Source organism: Artemia franciscana, chromosome 5 (assembly GCF_032884065.1).
Source record: "Artemia franciscana chromosome 5, ASM3288406v1, whole genome shotgun sequence".
In the NCBI taxonomy this organism is placed as follows: domain Eukaryota; kingdom Metazoa; phylum Arthropoda; class Branchiopoda; order Anostraca; family Artemiidae; genus Artemia; species Artemia franciscana.
In genome coordinates, this window is record NC_088867.1 from 18,119,631 (window position 1) to 18,139,253 (window position 19,623).

A 19,623-nucleotide genomic window follows, 5' to 3' on the forward strand; every position below is an offset into this window, starting at 1 on the left:
TTGCCAAATCATTTCTCGATTGAATCACACTAATGTGGACGAATGAATGTACTGATATTCTACTAAGAAATTGTGATCAAAGTTTCAAACAGAATTTATTTATTTCAAATAGGTTTTATCTCATCTTTTAATTGGTATTTATTTCAGATCGTTTTATTTCGAATTGAAATAAAACCATTGAGTTTTCAAACTGAGCTATTGGATCCATGGAAATCTTGCTTTACGATTAAGAGTCCAGGTTTTGAATATCATTTCGAATTGAATTCAACCATTAAATTTTTAAGCTGAACCAATAGCACGGTTTAATTCATACTTACCATTAGCAGTACAATCTTAAATTGAATTAACCAGTGAGTAACATTCCAACATTCCAGTTTTTTTGTTTTTTTTATTACAATCTATCATAATGTAGATGCTAAAAATTGCCTAAAGGGACGAAAAAACTCTAGCTCAAAAATGGATAAAGAAAAATTGCCAAAAGTGTAAAAGTGTGAAATACTAAATGTCAGGGTGTATGAGTCGTCAAAATGGGGAGGGGGGTCACAAACTATGACTATAACGTGGAAATACACAGACTCAGGAAAATGTTTCTTGAATCAGCCACGGTAAAGTGAACCAGTAAAAGCATCAAAATTCCACTTAGCTATTGGGAGGAATGGTTTCAAATAAAGTTTCAAATTGAATTTCATCACTGAATTGTTACCAGCGAGTTTTCAAAATGTACCGCTGAAACCATTGCAATTAGCAATAGAATTTTCAATTGTATTGAACAACTGACTTATCAAATGAACCGCTTAAACCATTGCAATTAGTAAATGATTTTCAATTTAATTGAAACAATGAGTTTTCAAATGTACCGCTGAAATCATTTCAATTAGTAATGGAATTTTTAATTGTGTTGAACAATTGAGTTTTCAAAATTTAACGCTGAAACCAATGCTATTAGCAAAAGATTATTCAATTGAATTGAACCACTGAGTTTTCAAAATGAACTACTGAAATAATTGCAATTAGTAAAAGAATTTTCAATTGAATCGAACCACTGAGTTTTCAAAATGTACCGCTGAAACCATTGCAATTAGTAATAGAATTTTTCATCGTGTTGAATAACTGAGATTTCGAAATGTACCGCTGAAACCATTTTCATACGGTGAAGAACCCTTGGACAAAAAGTTTCAGATTTCACCTTTCGAATTACCCCCATAATTTGTATTTCAGAATTTCTAAATCAGCAAACTCGTCAAACAAGGTATTTCACTGTTGGTCAATTTAGTCAAGGATTATTAGCCCAAATCCGTGTGTGTTCACTAAAATATACAATTTGTCGATCAACTGATTCCCATTGGAACAGATCGCGGAACAAGAATATCACGAGAAAAGGTCAATACTACACCTTAACAGCTGTGCCTGTCCTATCAGTAACATAAATCAGCTTCATTTAAAAACTTTCCGTTTGGATGAGCAACACAATACAACAAAATCAGATATCATGAACAATAAAGACGCCAAAATGTGTGAAGCACGTCTGACGAGTTACAAGTGGCAGAATAACTTTTATCTTTTAGATCTAAAGTTCTATAAATACAAACTATAATGGCCTACTGGAGGGTGCTTGGAATTAGTTTTGAACTTGTTAACAAATTCTACTTTTAATGAGCGTGCTTCTGAGAGCAGTTACTATTTCAAAACTTTGTTTTATGTCAGAATAAAGGAAATGAACTCAAGAGAAAGAAGAAAAATATTAAAACCATATGAGCCATTAAGAAGCCAATTCCATCAAGGGTGCTTTTTACATTTTTTAGATTATACTTTTAGAGCATTTGATTCTGAACTTTAAACCAACAGCTTGCACCTAGGAGCACAACATCTTCCGCCACATGATGACACTCTTTGTGCAATACGTAGGCATTGTTTTACCACACAAAGGCATATATTCGTCAAACAGTGTCTCTTCAACGTGCAACAAACGTGCCACATAGTGCACATGGTTTTTGAAACTGGATGACCCCTACCTTAAATACAGTCAGAAGAATACTCCTCAAAAACAAGAATAATGCCAAAAATGGATCTGAAAGCACTTGTTTGCATCAAGTACTAAATAATCATTTTTAGAATGCAATTTTAGTCAGTCCATTTAAAAAAAAGAATAGACCATTCTACGTCCATTCGATAAATAAAACATAGATGTCATTTTGTCATTAAACTTAATGATTCACTTTGTCATTTTCACTTTGCCATTAGATAGGAACTTAAAAAAAGATGGTCAAAATTTCAAACCATTTCTTTAGGTGAAGTGGGCGAAGCAAAACTTATCGAACGCCTAATGGCGAATAAGTAAAACCCACTAAGCATACTAACTCTAAACAACTGAATCTAGAAGCCTGATATAAGGACGGCCAATCAATAATGGAGGACAACTTTTCAATAGGAGGAATACAAAAAAAAACCTTCTTTATTTAACCTAATTAGTACTTAAGCGTACTTCTCTATCTCCCTCCCCACCTCCAAAAAATCAAAATAAAACTAAAATTCTGAACTTTTTCTTCCACCAGGTCCTTGATGCATTAAAATAAAAAAACAAGCCTTAATTTTCTTTTTTATAGATAGAATGTCATTAATTAAATATAGGATTTCATGCAGATGAATAAATAGGAAAATCGCATTAATTCAAGAGGTGTTAACTAGCAAATATGAATTATACAACTGACAAAAGTTCCTTTTGATTTGATTGACTTTGAAAGCTCTATTTTCAAATTACTTTTAAAACCAATAAAAATAGATGCTCCATTTTGGAGCAGCTTTCAGGAATATTTACTGTAATAGCCAGAAGATATACCGGAAAACAATTGTATACATAAAACGGGAAAAATTATATATTTTCTTAGCAGTTTCCTTTCGTAAAAATAATTTTGGGGAAATATCTCGATTCCCATCCAGTGGCCATCTCCCACAAAATTTCAGGACAATTTGAAATAAAATTTTATTTATTTTCAAAATTATTTTCAACTTGTTAATTGATTCGAGTTGTTCTGTTATTGTTTTATCTATTATTTAGTGATAATTAACTATTTTAATTTAGTTATATTTATGTTATTAATTAGTTAATACTTTATTATTTTTATTTATTAGCTGCGCCCTCCACTTTATTATTAAAATTTCAAAATATTATAGCTGTTAGATCTTTTTGTTTGTAATTTTGCACCCCTAAAATTTCTGCTCTCGGGGCAAGTAGCCCCTCTGTCCCTCCATTATAACTGCCTCTGTTCCCATATCAACTAATATTCTTTTTACTACAAATTCTATTTCAAATCTGACTGTGACCGGTATTCTAAAGCTCTAAGGATCGTTTTATTTTTCATCAACTTAAGAAAAAGGAATGATTTCCAAGAGGTATCAGATATTGCCAGTCGAATAAATAAATTCAAAAAAAAATCAAATCAGGTCTTTTTTTTCTTTTTTTTTTATCAACCTTAACTTAACTTGGACCAGCAGTAGAAACAAATTATTAATGCATCTATGCCCAGATCTCGTTCAATTTTTTTATGAAAAAAGTTTCTTCGTACAAAATAAATTAATTAATAGAAGATGATAAACAAAATATACTAAAATCGCCTGAAAAACACTTAAAATCATGTTTTATTTATCCTCTTTAAAGATATCTAACAGGAAGTAAGTTTGATTGGTAGCCGTTTGGTCCTCTATGTATAGTTAGTCACCTTTAACATTTAGAGATTTTTCCCATGGTTTCTTAGCAACCTCAATACTGTTATTGTAGAATCCTGCATCTCACTAGAAAATCACACTTCCAATTCAAAGATGGCGTCAAATGTTTTATAAATTAGCTACTTCGCAGCGCTTTTTATAATTTCTATAAATAAGGAACAGGTGACTTGGCAAGGGATTGAGAGAATAAGGTGGATGCAAAAGAGTAAGGGTAACTTATATGGTTAGAAGCTGGGGCTAGTGTCGGCAAAAAACATCAACGCCATCTAGCCTTTGGCGACACTTGGAATTTTTTTAAACTTTATAACCGTTTTTCTGTCAGGAACTGGAATCAGACATTTATTATTGAACTTATTTTGCCAACTACACAAATTAAATTAATTATTTTTATTATTACACTGAAAAAATGCTAAGTGTCACCAGACGCTAGATGACGGTGAGGTTTGTTTTTGCCAACACAAGCACCAGTTGTCACTCTCATAAGTTACCTATATTCTTTGGTGATACTATAAGGTATTAAACCCAGATTTTCTGGCTTTAACAACTGTTAGCTGGCACGAGTGAGGTCACGCACTAGCCAGGAGACAAATACTTCTAGATATCATGAGGTAGCTTTCTCAATAGCATACAGTTAGGAATGACATATTTAGGATGGCAGCCGAACAGCGCCCTTCCGTATTTGCACAACATTCTCAAGATAATTAATTCTAAGAGGGATTAACCAGCTAGCAAAGATGAGTCGCTATATTTGAGTCAGTTCAATCTCTATATACAATTTTGGAGTGTCACACTAATGATGGCTAGGAAGGCGGAAAAGATACAATTACATACTTGAATCCTATAATAATTATTAAACGAGTAACTAAGACCTAAATATGATAAGAGAGAAATTGAAAAAAAGTCTTTGTGCAAAAGATGGGCCTTTGAATCACAAACACAAAGGTCACTTGCCTCATTAACTGAAGGAGAAACAACTGCCTACTACTAAAAAGCAAAAATCCAGAAGAACTTTCGGAGAAGTCGGAGAGGACTTTCGAGAATTCGTTCCATCTTTCGAGTTAAGCATTCATTGAATTTAAGCTCATCTAAAACTATGGATTACCAAGCATCAATTTGGATTACCAAGATAGCAGCAATGAATTATCCAGCATCAAAAATCAAGCGATGTTTCAATAGGTCCTTTCCTATGTCATCCTCACCAGAATACCGGATGATTTTTCGATTGATATATTACAATCTACAGCTGTAAATGAGTTCAAACATCTTCCAACTGAAGGAATTTTTTTTAACTGTAAAATTAAAAAATCGTTTGCACCACGCTAATGTTCCTTCCCAAAACTTCCTAAGGGTGATTTTTCTAGAGCCTCATTGGATATTGCAAGGCCGCAGCAGGTATTCTTTCCTATTTTTTAGTCATAAGCCAATGTTGAACCATCATAAGGGGTTAAGAAATATTGTGAAGTTACAAAGCTCAAAGTCACACTTTGTCAGCTGATCGACCGTTCTTGGAATTATTTCGTTTGAAAATAAGACGTAGACAAGACAGACAAATAAGACCTAGCAATTGCAGTTCGAGAACTTTCTGAAAACACGCAGTATAGTGGAATCACAATTGTGTTTGTCTTATACGTATGCTAAGTGCCTAAACATATCTTTCTATCTTCTTCCCTTTGCTTAGTGTTCAAAATGATCATTTCTTTTTCTGACTTCATAGATATTTACCCGATGGCAACTCGACATCCATGTACTTCACTTGCCCTGCCGAACTGGGAAAAAGTCCCAACTCTATTGACTGAGAAATGGACAGGACAAACTTAATAAAAGAAACAGCAGAGAAAGCTGCAAGACGAATATTCTTAACTAGTTTTTAAGTACACAAATCATCTGGTGAAAAAAGTATTACTAACATTTTGGCGTTTACTTTTGCGATCAAGCATCAAGCATCGAGGATCGAGCATCGAGAATTCTGAAGCATGTATTAGAATAAAATTGGTAATGCCTCAAGTTTTAGAATTGTGTATATTCTTTTTTATTAGCGATGGGTAAAAAATCATTTCCCAAATGTACTAGATGGTGTCAATCCAATCAAGTTAGTCAACAAAGGAATCAATTTGACTGAACAGAGGGTACTTCTTGTTCAAACGATCTACTTTCAATCTTTTAAACACTCTTGCAATATATCTAGAAAATAAACTCTTCTCGTTTGCCCAGAACAGTGGTGGATGAATCCACCCCTTACGAACTCTACAAAGAGGAACTGCTCGATCTTCCGCAGAACAAAAGGCATGACAAATTTCCACAGAATAAACACCCAAACACAGCTGATTGAAGTTGAAGGCGTATTTCAAACCGATATGTTGTAATGTTTACAAAAAAGATGGTCTCGACGAGCCAAGGTCTAATTAAATCCTTCTTTGACATGTTTTGATTTAATTCTGAAGTCTCTCTGAAAACCTATACGATAAAAGTTGGAAAAAATTGTGTTACAATTTGAACCCCAGTTTAATACCTGGAAAATGCTACTGTAAATTTTAAGTGTAGATTAAATCTATCTGGCGTTGAGCTTAAGCTATCATATATATATATCTATATATGAGAGTTATGAGAATGTAAACTCGTAAGTGGGGATGAATCCAGTGGTGGATGAATGTGTATAAAAATACACATTTGCCACGAAATAAAAAGATGGGCTGGTTTTTCATCAGTGCAGTTAACATTTTAATTGAAAAAAGAAAGAACAAAGGATTTTAAAGATACCACTGGTGGACCATGAGTAGTCACCGAAGGATTTAAATAGTGCCCGTATGCCATATTAATTGCACTATAATCCTTAACACATTCAAAAAGAGTACAGGTAAGTCAATACAATTACCCCAAAATACAGAACAATTCTGTTCATATTATGATCAACACCGGGAGTTTACATTCTCATAACTAGCTATATCGACAACATGTTGAACCTCAAAATGCATAAATTTTCGGGATCTTTTGATAACTTAAGCTCAACGCCAGATAGATTTAATCTACACTTAAAATTTACAGTAGCATTTTCCAGGTATTAAACTGGGGTTCAAATTGTAACACAATTTTTTCCAACTTTTATCGTATAGGTTTTCAGAGAGACTTCAGAATTAAATCAAAACATGTCAAAGAAGGATTTAATTAGACCTTGGCTCGTCGAGACCATCTTTTTTGTAAACATTACAACATATCGGTTTGAAATACGCCTTCAACTTCAATCAGCTGTGTTAGGGTGTTTATTATGTGGAAATTTGTCATGCCGTTTGTTCTGCGGAAGATCAAGCAGTTCCTCTTTGTAGAGTTCGTAAGGGTATTATTCTCAGTTGGTCTTCAAATCCTGAATGTGTTTCCTGAAAGATTGTGGTCGTCCGGAAATTAGTGTCCTAAATGATTTGCGCGTCCATACAAAAAAAAAATATTTTCAAAAGCTCTCGCAGTTCATGGGAAAAACCTCATAAATAGTAATTCTGCTAGGGCAAGGTTAGACCGGAATTATCTTTTCAGAACCGTTTCACAAACGCGGGTTGATGCTTCTACTGCTTATGCCTCTGATATTTCAGATGATGAATGGTATTCGTACCATGAATCCAAATTTTCTTCACCGGATCCTGAGCTTGAGCAAATTTACGAAGCGAAGCTCGAAGTAATGTTGGCTGCTTCCCAGCATACCCATTTTGTCGTTATAAATATGTCCGTTGCAAATGCTATTTATCAATTAATGCAGAAATCATTTAGTGGTATTGACCATGTTAGTACTATACATCTAAAGCATGGTGGTTCTCTTCTTGACCAGCATATCAGACTTTTAATGCAAATGACTTTTACTCAGTGCAAGGTTCCAACTACATTCTATATTGCTGATCTTACAAGTAGACCCTCAATGTTCCTCTTTTCGACCAATTGCTGTTGCGACATCCCTCTGTAAACTTTTGAACTTCTCTTCAAAGACGATGTTGAAAAGACATGTTACACTCCACAACATCAGTTTGGGTTCAAATGAGGAACAGAATATGCAGATGTACTTACTGTCTTGGCAAACACACTAATTGATGCAGAATCTGCGGGGGAATGTCTCGCTCTTGCTAGTCATGACGCCAAACGTGCCATTGACTCACTAATACACCCCGCAAAGCTTCTAAAAGCTACCAAGCGAGGGCTAAGCCCTGCAGTTATTCTCACAATTCGGGACATGTATTCTCGACTGCGTATTCGACTAAAATTACCGCCCGATAAGAATATGCTTCCAGTTGCTCGAACAAAGCTTATTCCTGTTTTAAAAGCTGCGCCCCAAGGAGCAGTTTCTTCACCTGATCTATTTAATAACTACGTTCTTGACGCTCAGGATCGATGTCCCTCCTCATTAATTTTATCATCAAGAAATTTGTCACTATTTTGTCATGGTGACGATGTTCTGAATCTTAGTCGCACCTTGCAACGGGTCAGTGATGTTTTTTCTATCCTCCAAGCAGAATACCTTCAGCTTGGTCTACATTTCAATTCTGCCGAGTCGGAAATAATCCTTTTTAACTGGAAGAGCGATCTCGATTACCTCGTGTATCTTGGTCTCCCTATAGGTTCATCTATACGCCACACCTAGTACCTCCTTATGAACATCTAACCCACCACATTTCCGCATCTTATACGTCATTAAGTTCCTGCAAGTTCAGATTCAACCGGCATTTGCTAGCTAGCCTTTTCAAGGCAATACCTCTCCCTCACATTCTGTATATTTCACCCTTTTAGAAATTGTTAATAATGACCGTACTAAAATAAATTCACTCTTCTTCCATTATACAAAATATTTACTCCGCTTTCCACCCTGGCAAAGCAACAAAAAAATTGTCCGTCAGTTTAAAATTGCTGACCCGAATATTGCAGTGGCTAGAGTAATAGCTAAACACGATAAAAAACTGAGTGTGACTCCTTAGGAGTGGTATTCTGTATCATTTCAGTAGTATGTGTCTTTTTTTTAGTTGCTTATTTCGTATTTTGTGCTGTTTTTACTTATGTTGTTGTTGTTGTTTATTTTCATTTTTTTTCTCTCTTTTTTGCTCAAAACTTTATATTTTTGTATATCTGTGTAATGACCTTATAACATGCAGTAATTTTTAAATTTGTTACTAATTCATGGTTTATTTTTATCCATAAAAGTCTTTGCTATGACAAGAGCTCGTTCAGTAATCGATTTCTTCTTTTTCTTGTGCTTTTCTTTTGTCTGATTTTTGTGTTTTTTTTTTCTTCCTCTACTTCGTCTTATCATGTTATGTGAATGATGAGTGATCAATAAATAACTAAATTTCAATATTAAGCAAGGATCGAGTTAAATTCTAGCCAAGAGGGCTTCTTTTTTCTCATTAAAATCCCCCTCTATTGCAACAGTAAGAACCAATTTCTACGCAGGAAACTACTTTACTTGACCTTCCTAATTGGCATCATTTTTCAAGCTTAAAATGAAATTCCCTTATAATCGTCATTCTAAACTTTAAAGACATATTTTCTTCTCACCAAAGAGGTGTCAGATATTTAAACCAAATAAACAAAGTCAAGAAAGGAAATAGAAAAGGTGAATGTAGTAGCAGCAGTAAAATAATTTATTATAAATATTTATTACAAGAATTTATTTATGCAATATTAAAAAAGCAATGAAAGGGGTAAAATTAACCTTGACTTGATGCCCACTTAATTGGACAATCTGTCTTGGCTTTTCTACAATTGGCCATGAATTGACTTTTCCCCCACTTAACCACCAATAGTCCACAATAAAGAACACAGATAGGCCATTGTGAAAGATCATGCTACGAATAATGCATTTTTCTTTTGTATGATGATTTTATTTGATATGCTTTTTTGTTTGTATTATTATTGTGATTTTATCGTGCAGTCGACCATTTATCTTATCTTCATTTTATTTTAGTTATATATTTGTATATAACAGAGCATTATACACTTCTCTAGTGCATTATTCTTATATATTGAAAGAGGATAAAATAAATTATTGTTGAGCTTCGTATTATGGGTGTGCAGGATTTTTATATTTTTTTGTTTTCAAGAAGTACATTTTGGTGTTCAAACTACGTTCAATAAAGCAAGATAAATACGCTAATTCATTAAATTACTGCAATTAAATGCAGTAAGGTCCGTTGAACGCTAGGTAAATCTTCAACCAAAATCTTCAACCAAAATCGCATACCCGTTTAAAAATGCGGTATATATCATATACAATAATGTTGTTGCTATTGGTTATTTGAAATGACGATAGGCGTGGTATCAGCATGAACTTTACAGGCAGAATCTTGGTAGTATAGACCAAACCGTATGGTTAACTTACAAGAGTAGGAACTGGTGCTACCGTCAACACAAAAAATAATAAAATAAAAAATAAAAAACACCGTCGTCACCTAGCGTTTGACGTTTCTTGACGTTTTTTTCAGCTTCGTAATTCTTTTTTTTTCAAAGAATGAAGTCAAATACTTATTATTACATTAATTTTGCCAATCACACTAACTTTGCATTATTATTACACTAAAAAAAAGCCAAAGAAAGGTCAAATACTAGATGGTGATAGTGATTCTTGTTGAGACTAGCCCCAGTTTCCTCACATGTAAGTTACCTATAATTTTCGGCACAGACCATCAATCCTTACGTATGGGTTAAATATGAAAGAATCTGCGTTTCTACCCGACAAGATTAATGAAAAACTAAGAGGAGTAAAATATGAAGAATAACTTTTGAGAACACACTTTCATCTCCAAATGCACTAAAAAGTAAGAGCAGTTGTTTTTGTTCCTGGAAAAACTATAATTCAAGGCTAAAATTGAAAGGGTAGAGCTGGCAATATCTACAGATTTGTCCTTGAATGGTTATTAAACAAAATAAAAAAGTTTTAAATTCTTTAAAATACTTCTCGTTCAAATTCAATTACTCTTGTGTTTCAGCATCCTTTCTTAAAGAATCGTGACAAAAGGTTGAAATTTAACGCAAAGAGCAATGGTTGAGGAAGGGTCAGCCCCCTCATATACGGAATAATTTCGATTCGTTTCAAGTCTTAATGTTGCTCCATACTTTTTTTTATAGTTTTAAAAAATATTGATAAATTCTTTTTCTTTAAATTTACTTTTCGGCTGTTTCAATTATCCCCGTGGAAATCCCCCTCTACTCCAGAAAATTATTCCCAAAAAAATATTCGTATATAATCCAATAACAAATATTATATGTGTACAGGGTAAATTGCGTAGCTTTCATTCCTTTCCCCATGGACTATGGGGGATCATGTCATCCCTAAAGGCAGTTATTGGGCTTTTTAAATATGTTGCATAAAATGGCCATCTAAAAATTTGATCGGATGTCTTTAGAGAAAAAAGACATGGGAGAGAGAATAGTTGCCCTCCAATCTTGTAGTCACTTAAAAAGGGCACTAAAACTTTTGATTCCGGTCGAAAAAGCCCTCTTCCAATGTTCTAGAACCATTGGTTCGAAACATCACTCCTGGGAAAAGAAAAACAAACAAGTAAACGCGCATCCGTGATCTTTCTTTTAGGGAAAAAAATACAAAATTCCGCATTTTTGTATATAGGAGCTTGAAACCTCTACAGTAGGTTTCTCTGAATCTAACGGTGTTATTTTCATTAAGATTGCTTTACTTTTTAGGATTGTTTCCCCCTTTTTTGAATATCAGGCAAATTTCCCCAGGCTTGTAGCTTTTGATGGTAGCACTAAACTCAATAGATTTAGTATACCAGAAATTAGATAAAAAGCCACCTCTTTTGAAGTATCTATTGTTAAAAAGAGGTTCTATTTTAAGAGTTTTGGTTCCTACTGCTCTGAGTCGCTCCTTACATATATTTCGTTACAACAAACTATTTGATAAGTAAAACATTCAATATTTTCAAGTAGCAGGAGGAAACGATTTCACTATGTAGTTCATTTTGAGATAAAAGCGTCTTCAAATAGTTCGTCTGATTTCTTCAACTTCTAAAACTTCCTTTCTCTACATTTCTGTAAGAACTTTCTCCAGACGAATCTATCCTTCTTCTGTCCTTTCCAATGAACAGAAACCTTTTTCTGTAACTCTATTTCAAATTTTCTTAAAGCAATCATTCCAGAACTCTAAAACTTTTCATCACACTTAGTTACAAGGATACTACAAGGTGCCAGATATTGTCAATCGAATCAATAAAGTCAACAGAGGAATCAAATCAGGTGAATGGAACATGTTTTTTTTTTTTTTTTAACGAACTGCTCTTAGCTTGGACAATCTGTAGAAATTAAATGAAGTAGAGCTTTTCTCTGATCCTCTTCCCAGTGTCGGGGAGAAATCTTACAGCACTAACAGCTGTCATTCAGTAAATATTTGATTCAACTGGCAGGTTCCTAAGGGAAGTAAAAACCAAAGATAATAAGGTAAAGCTGGTGAGAATTAAGTTGAATTAGATTCTATGTCTAATCAATTTTTTCTAGAAAGTAAAGCGTGTCTGAGGTAATGGTTTGTAAGGAAAAGGCCCACTATCTATTTAAGAAAACAAATGATTTTTTAATTCATAATCTATTTTATAAGAAGTAAGGTAAACTAAATTATATTTTCTGTCTAATCAATATTTCCGAAGAAACAGCGAAAGTTCCAGAAACGGCAAGATAGCTCATTCTTTTCTTTAGTGAACAATAAAGAAAGATTACATTAATTGTTTCGAGGTTGTGAATTTGTTCATTTTTGTTCTTGTAAATGTACAAAATCAACTAATGATCGGTTCCTCTTAATTAAATCAGATTCACGCTACTAGGAGTAGACCTCGTACAAACCTTCGACAAATAGGGCTTAGAGAGGGCAATCATGGTAAGGCCTGAAAACTTTCCGAATGACTGTCAAAGAGACATTTTTTTTCTCTCACTGGTTTTATTTTCTAAAATTGGCAAAAACACTTTCAAGTCCCAATTCCCCTGCTCTCCCGCCAAAAACAAAATATGCTTGGCCCATGTCCCATCCCTTTAGGAAAATGAAAATTAAAACAACAGCTCTGAGTCGTCTAAAATCACCCTCATTCCGAAAAAAAACTTAGCTAATCGTAGTCGAGCTGGGCTTTAGTTAAATTATTTCTGCTACTCCAGCTCTCTTTTTCTCTCTCTTTCCCACACCTTTCGTAATCTTCCTTCCACACACCTTCTCTGTCCCTTTTCCATCCTTCTCAATCTTCAATTTCCAAATTGATGATGCATGAGCTAAATAATTGAATAAACTTGAACTACTTAATTTTTAATACTTTAAAGAGAACGGCATGATTAAAAATTCAATAGATGTCTGGTGTATCCAAGACGTTAGAAATTGAGGAAGTACATCTCCAAAGAGACAAATATAATACGCTGAATTATAAAGGCCAAACAATGTCAACTCCATACATTATTTAAAACGATCCAAACAGGGCAACATGACATAATAAAAAAACGTTCAGGGGGAAAATAGGCTAGATTAGCGTCTTTCTACCATCAAAGACACAATTAAATTTAGGTTTGACAACTAAGTACAAAACATACAACTCGCAAAATATTAATACTAAAACCTAAGGAACCAAAGAAACAAACGTCCAAATGGAGATAAGTCCATTTATTAGACAGTGAAAACAGATACAAAAGTCTTGGACGACGATCGCTCTATATGTGGTCGAAATATTCAGCTTTTGTATCTGTTTTCACTGTCTAACAAATGAACTTATCCCCATTTAAACGTATATTTGTTCGTCATAGAAAGGCAGGAGTGATCTGAAAAAAAAATATTGGCCGAAAACTAAGGAAGCACAACACAATGAAGACAAATCGGCGACTAAATTGTAAACGCTAACGAAGATCAGCCAATACAATATATAATTAAAGAATGAGGCAACACGAACGTTGAAGAAAGTTCTGTCAGAGAAGAAAGGTCAGATAAACATCGTCATGCAATATACAATTTAGTTTAATTTAAGCATTAATTACGAATAGATGCACCTATTATTTCATTGTCAGTTTTTAAGCCAACGGAAGATAGAGGATGTGTTCAAGAAACCAATTATTACGAATTGTAATTGATTGTTTGCTATTATCTTCATCCTAAAAGGGCTCATAACTAGAGATTCTGCTAATATGTTCATAATTAGCAAAAGGTTTCTATTAAGAATTTACCAATTTCTTTTTTAATGTCTGGCATTTTGGAACGTAAAGAATAATAAATTACATATATATGTCTTAAAAGACATATATATTCCTTTTCCGTATATGTATATATACATAAAATGACTATATAATAATCTACATTTCTAGTTTATGGTAAAAGTATTTATAATTTAAATGTTCGATAGCTAGTCTAGACACTTTTAAAATTAATGAAAATAAGGAAACTTACAGTTTTGAAGACAATTTATTAATTCTTGAAAAGTTTTTTCAACTCTAATTCTACCCCCCCCCCCCCCGTTAATACAACAGTAATCCACTGATGTAAAAGCAATCCAATTGAGAAAGGTTTTGGTATAATAAAAAGAGCATAGAAGTTGATGAGTATGGCTTTTGTAAGCCATGATAATACTTTTTGCTAGGCCCTCACGAAAAAGTAGCCTTGAAGAGACGGGGTATGTTTAACAAAAATAGCAAAAAAGAACGCATTAACTGAAAAATCAGCATACAGGAAAAAGTAGTAAAATTGTAAAATTCATTATTTCAGGGGGTGCAAGAGCTTTCCTCCCCAGGGCACATGCCAGTTTTGGGGTAAAGAATTATAATGGCGAAAGAGGTGCAAATGTAAATGCAAAGTATTTTTATCGTTTAAAAGTGTCAGCATGGAAATCCACCTAAGCTTTAAAATTCTTCTTTTATTTTTGCCAGAACTGAAAACCTTTTTCCTTGTATAATGTCTCAGTATTAGCTAAATATCACAGTTTCTGGTTTTTCCGTGTTTATCTTGAGTTTCTAGGAATTCACCTATTAAATTCAATAGATACTGTATGCCAGTCACTGAATTTAGGACAATTGCTGAATCCCCAGCAAACAAAAGGATTTTCTAACCTCCAGAAGAAAGAATAATAATGAGCGAGTTGAGCAGATGGCAATTTCTGCATATGCAGAAAGGCCCATTCACAGTGAGATTCTACTAACATCGAGATTAAGCTAGCGGTGACTTGAGCCAACCAGGATTTTCGGCCAATAAGATAGTTCTAGGAAAAATTTTGATTGGCTTAAATTGGCGCTTGCAAATCTCAGTATTTATAAAATCTTATTATCAATGGGATTTAGGCAGCTTGAATTAAATCAGAGGCAAAACTTAAACAAATTTAGTATTTAAACTCAAGGTTCATATTTAATTTTCTCCAAGAATTTGAAAAAAAAACTAAAGAAAAATTATTTTAAAATTAAAAACATTAATAAAAGTGGGACAATGAAATAATGAAATTAGTAAAGTCTATAAAAAAGAATGTTTCCAGATAAAATCCTTGAAGTTAAAGTGACTAAATTAAATCCTCTATTTCATGTAATATTTATGTATGATCACAAAGACAAGTAGGGGCGCCATTTCACTAAACTATATGGGGGGGTCTGTTTATAGGAGGGGGAAATTTTTTTATTCTCAGATTTTTTTTTCAATGAAAATATCGAAGAAGGTATTGTTTGTTAATTTGGGAGGGAAGCGCGGAAAAATGTTGCGGGAACATTGCCCCCCACCCACCCACTTCAATTGCTACCTCAGAAGGTGAGTAAATCATTGTCAGCCCAACTTGCAATAATAATTACGAATGCTTTCTGTAGAAGCCAGTGACGTCAAATGACGGAGACTATAAAGGTGGGGGGGGGCAAAACGTATTTTTTCGAAATTTAGGGGGGTAAATTCTGTTTGTTTGTTGTTTTTTTAATAAAAATTGCCAAAAAAAAATTCCATCAAGATACTAAAAGAACGTATAAGAAGGTATTTTCTTTTTTTGGGGGGAGGGGGTAAAAGAATATTGGGGTTAAGGACAAGTTCCCCTCCCTTGATTGGCGCCACTATTAAAGGAGCATAACAGTAAACCTAAACGAAGCCAGATGGAACTGGTGCCCAGTAGCTATGAAAATCGGTTATACGTATGTTTTATAAATCTACTGAAATACTTCAGACAACTCTTAAAAATACAATCATAAATAAACAGAATAATCTGAAAATATCTAATATGAACTTGTTCCATTTATAAGCAAAGCCTTCAAATAACACTCGAGTTATAACCCCTGAAAATGTCTACCTTACCTTTCTGAAAGGAGGCCATTCTTCTTCATTATCATCATTAGCTTCACCTCCAACTTCAAAATCATCGCCAGTAAATAAAGGAGAGGTTGAGTATTTCAGAATATGCTTCAATGCGGTAGTAGTTATGTCCCAAAATTGAACAGACCCATCTTCGTGTCCGGTTACTAATACTAAATGATTTTCTAGCTGATCAACTTCACCAGTTTCACCACCATCTATGGGCCACGGCTAGAAAAAAAAATATATTTCGCAAAAAAAAAACACACACACAAAAGTGAGGGGCTAAAGAAAACAAATTCCTGCAGTAAAATTCTATTTTAGTGACTTCTTGCTATCTCGGAAAGGGGTTTGGTTAGGGAAATGAAACTTTTAGGGATGGGTCTACAGGCTAAAGTATGTCCCGGTAAGGTATTTTTAAGCCTCCACTCCCTCTCCTTTTAGACGGTCCTGACTTTTGATGATCTTTAAAAATATGTGTGTTATAAAAGTGGAACCTTGCAAAATAGATGTTCTGCTTGAATGAAGTACAACAAAATTGTTTTCAGTTTCATAACTTTGCTCAATTCTATTTTATAAGGTTTTAAAGATATGTAAATACATTTCCTAAATTTCGAAAAAACATTGATATGGCTCAGAATTCTACTCAAATAACAGGAATTGCGTTTTCAGGACTAAAGGCAGAGAAAAAACAACTGGTAACTGAAAATTAAGGTAAAATGGGGCGAATTTCAGGGCCCTCTAGAGGGAGAAGGAGTGGAGGTGGGTGCTTTAATATACCTTTCCGGGATATATTTTAGCCTGTAGACCCATCCCCGAAAGTTTCATTTTCCCGACCTAAACCCTTTCCGAGATAGCAAGAAGTCACTAAATCAGAATTTTACCAATTCCTACTCTCTATTGAGAGTTTCTACAGGCTGCCTACATATGCTGGGGGCATCTCACTAATGAGCACTTTGCAACCGAGTTAGCATTTACCATATTTTGCATGTAATGGGCAAACAAAACTTAAATTAAGTTTTTGACGTGCCTAAGTTCATACCTATGATCTAAGGTCAGGGTGCAGAAAACTAAAGAAGGAGAACATTTCTTCTCAACCATTGGAAGCTATGAATGTGACATCAATATTACTCAAGTCCCAGTCACACGCTCTTCAATTGATGCCAGGAAAGACTAGCTTATCTTGGCAAGAACAGGCTGGTGCGCACGCTTACTTTTCGCACTAACATACCAGGGACTTAAGGTCCAAGTACCGAAAACTATGAAGTGTGGAGTTACACATTATTTTAGCGGCCACTATTATCCGGTGACCAAAAACTGACATATTCAGTACACAACTTGTAAATTTGTACTCTTGGCTTCCTTTGTCCCCATTTTTTTCTCCGACATTTAATTTCATTTTATCGTCAATTCTACCTCTATCATTCTATCTGAATTTCATCTACCAGTTCTATTTTTATTATTCGTATTGTCTCTATTGTCTCTATTACTATCCTATCTCTGTTTTATCTATTATTTCTATTTTATCTATTATGTATTATCTAATAAGTATCTCTATTGGCTCTGTCTGAAAATGAGGTATTTTTAACTTACGAACGGGTGATCGGATCTTAATGAAATTTGATGCATGGAAGAATATCGTGTCTCAGAGCTCTTATTTTAAATCTCGACCGGGTCCGGTGACATTGGGGGAGTTGAGGAGCCTAAAATCTTGGAAAATGCTTAGAGTGGAGGAATTGGGATGAAACTTGTTGGTAAAAATATGCACAAGTCCTAGATACGTGATTGACATAACCGGAAACAATTCGCTCTCTTTGGGGGAATTGGGGAGGGGAGAGTTAATTCTGAAAAATTAGAAAAAATGAGGTATTTTTAACTTACGAAGGAGTGATCAGATCTTAATGAAATTTCATATTTAGAAGGACCTCAGACTTTGCATCTCTTATTTTAAATCCCGACTGGATCCAGGGTCATTGGGGGGGGGGGGGGGTCGGGAGGGGAACCGGAAATCTCGGAAAACGCTTAAAGCGGAGAGATCAGGATGAAATTGGCTTAAAAAATAAGCACAAGTCCAAGATACATGATTGACACAACAGGACCGGATCCACTTTCTTTGGTGGAGTTGGGGGGGGGGGGTAATTCGGAAAAATTAAAAAACTGAGGTATTTGTAACTTACGAAGGAGTGATCGGATCTTAATGAAATTTCATATTTAGAAGGACCTCATAACTCAGATCTCTTATTTTAAATCCCGACTGGAACCAGCGTCATTGGGAGGAGAGGGTGGAGTGGGAAACTGGGCTGAACATCTTGGAAAAGGCTTAAAGCGGAGAGATCAGGAGGAAACTTGGTGGGAAGAATAGGCACAAGTCCAAGATACAGGACTGACATAACAAGACCAGATCCACTCTCTTTGGTGGAGTTGGAGGGGGGAGTAATTTGGATAAATTAGAAAAAATGAAATATTTGTAACTTACGAACGCAATATCAGATCTTAATGAAATTTGATATTTAGAAGGATCTTGTGCTTTAGAGCTCTCATTTTAAATTTCGATCAGATCCGGTGACATTGAGGGGAGTTGGAGGGAGAAACCGGGGTTCATGGAAAACGTGAAAATTGAGGTATCTTTATCTTACGAATGGGTGATCGGATCTCAATAAAACTTGATATACAGAAAGATCTAATGTCTCAGATACTCCATTTTCAATTCGAATCAGATCCGGGGACAAAGGGGGTTGGAGGGGGGAACAGGAATCTTGGAAACCAAAAATCTTAGAAAACGCTTAGAGTGAAGAGATCGGGATAAAACTTGATGGGAAGAATAAGCACAAGCTATAGATACGTGATTGACACAGTTGGAAGGGATCCGTTCTTTTCGGGGGAGCTGAAGGGTGTTAATTTGGAAAAATTAGAAAAATTGGGGAATTTTAACTTAAGAAAGGGTGACCGGATCTAAATGAAATTTGATATTTAGAAGGAACTCATGTCTCGGAGCTCTTATTTCAAATCCCGATAAGATCTATTAATATTGGAGGGAGTTGGAGGGGGAAACCGAAAATCTTGGAAAACGCTTAAGAGTGGAGGGATCGGAATGAAATTCGGTGGTTAGAATAAGCAAATGTCGTGGATACGTGATTGACGTAACCGGACTGGATCCGCTCTCTTTGGGGGAGTAGGGGGGGGTTCAGTGCTTAGGTGAGTTTAGTGCTTCTGGACGTGCTAGGACGATAAAAACTGATAGGCGTGTCAGGGACATAGACACATAGACATTGACATTTTTTATTTTCATCCAAAACATATAAATTAAACAAAGAATTTACCATTAACGGCCCAAAATTGACTTGATAAAGATGCACAAATTGAGTTGATAAAGTCGTTTTCCCCGATTGACCATCTGGAGGGCTGAAGGGAGCCGGAAAATTAGAAAAAATGAGGTATTTTTAACTTACGAGTGGGAGATCGGATATTAATGAATTTTGATATTTAGAAGGACCTCGTGACTCAGAGCTCTCATTTTAAATTCCGACCGGCATTAAGTCTTTGATTTTCCTTTTAAATCAATCTATTGATTCTTAGGATTTTGTTAGAGCTCATACCATATGAGCTCTTGGCTCTTCCGACCTCGTCACAAGTGCCATATAAGCTCG

The 19,623-nt window shown here is 34.7% G+C and overlaps 1 protein-coding gene across 2 annotated transcripts in view; it reads right to left on the reverse strand.

The window, feature by feature from the left end:
- LOC136027044 (lethal(2) giant larvae protein-like) overlaps nucleotides 1-19,623 on the reverse strand; it is a 275,839-nt gene that overhangs the window by 155,398 nt on the left and 100,818 nt on the right. For both annotated transcript variants that reach the window (XM_065703968.1, XM_065703966.1), the window contains exon 10: nucleotides 15,980-16,207. In XM_065703968.1, the coding sequence (XP_065560040.1) occupies nucleotides 15,980-16,207 (228 nt within the window). The remainder of the gene's footprint in view (nucleotides 1-15,979; nucleotides 16,208-19,623) is intronic.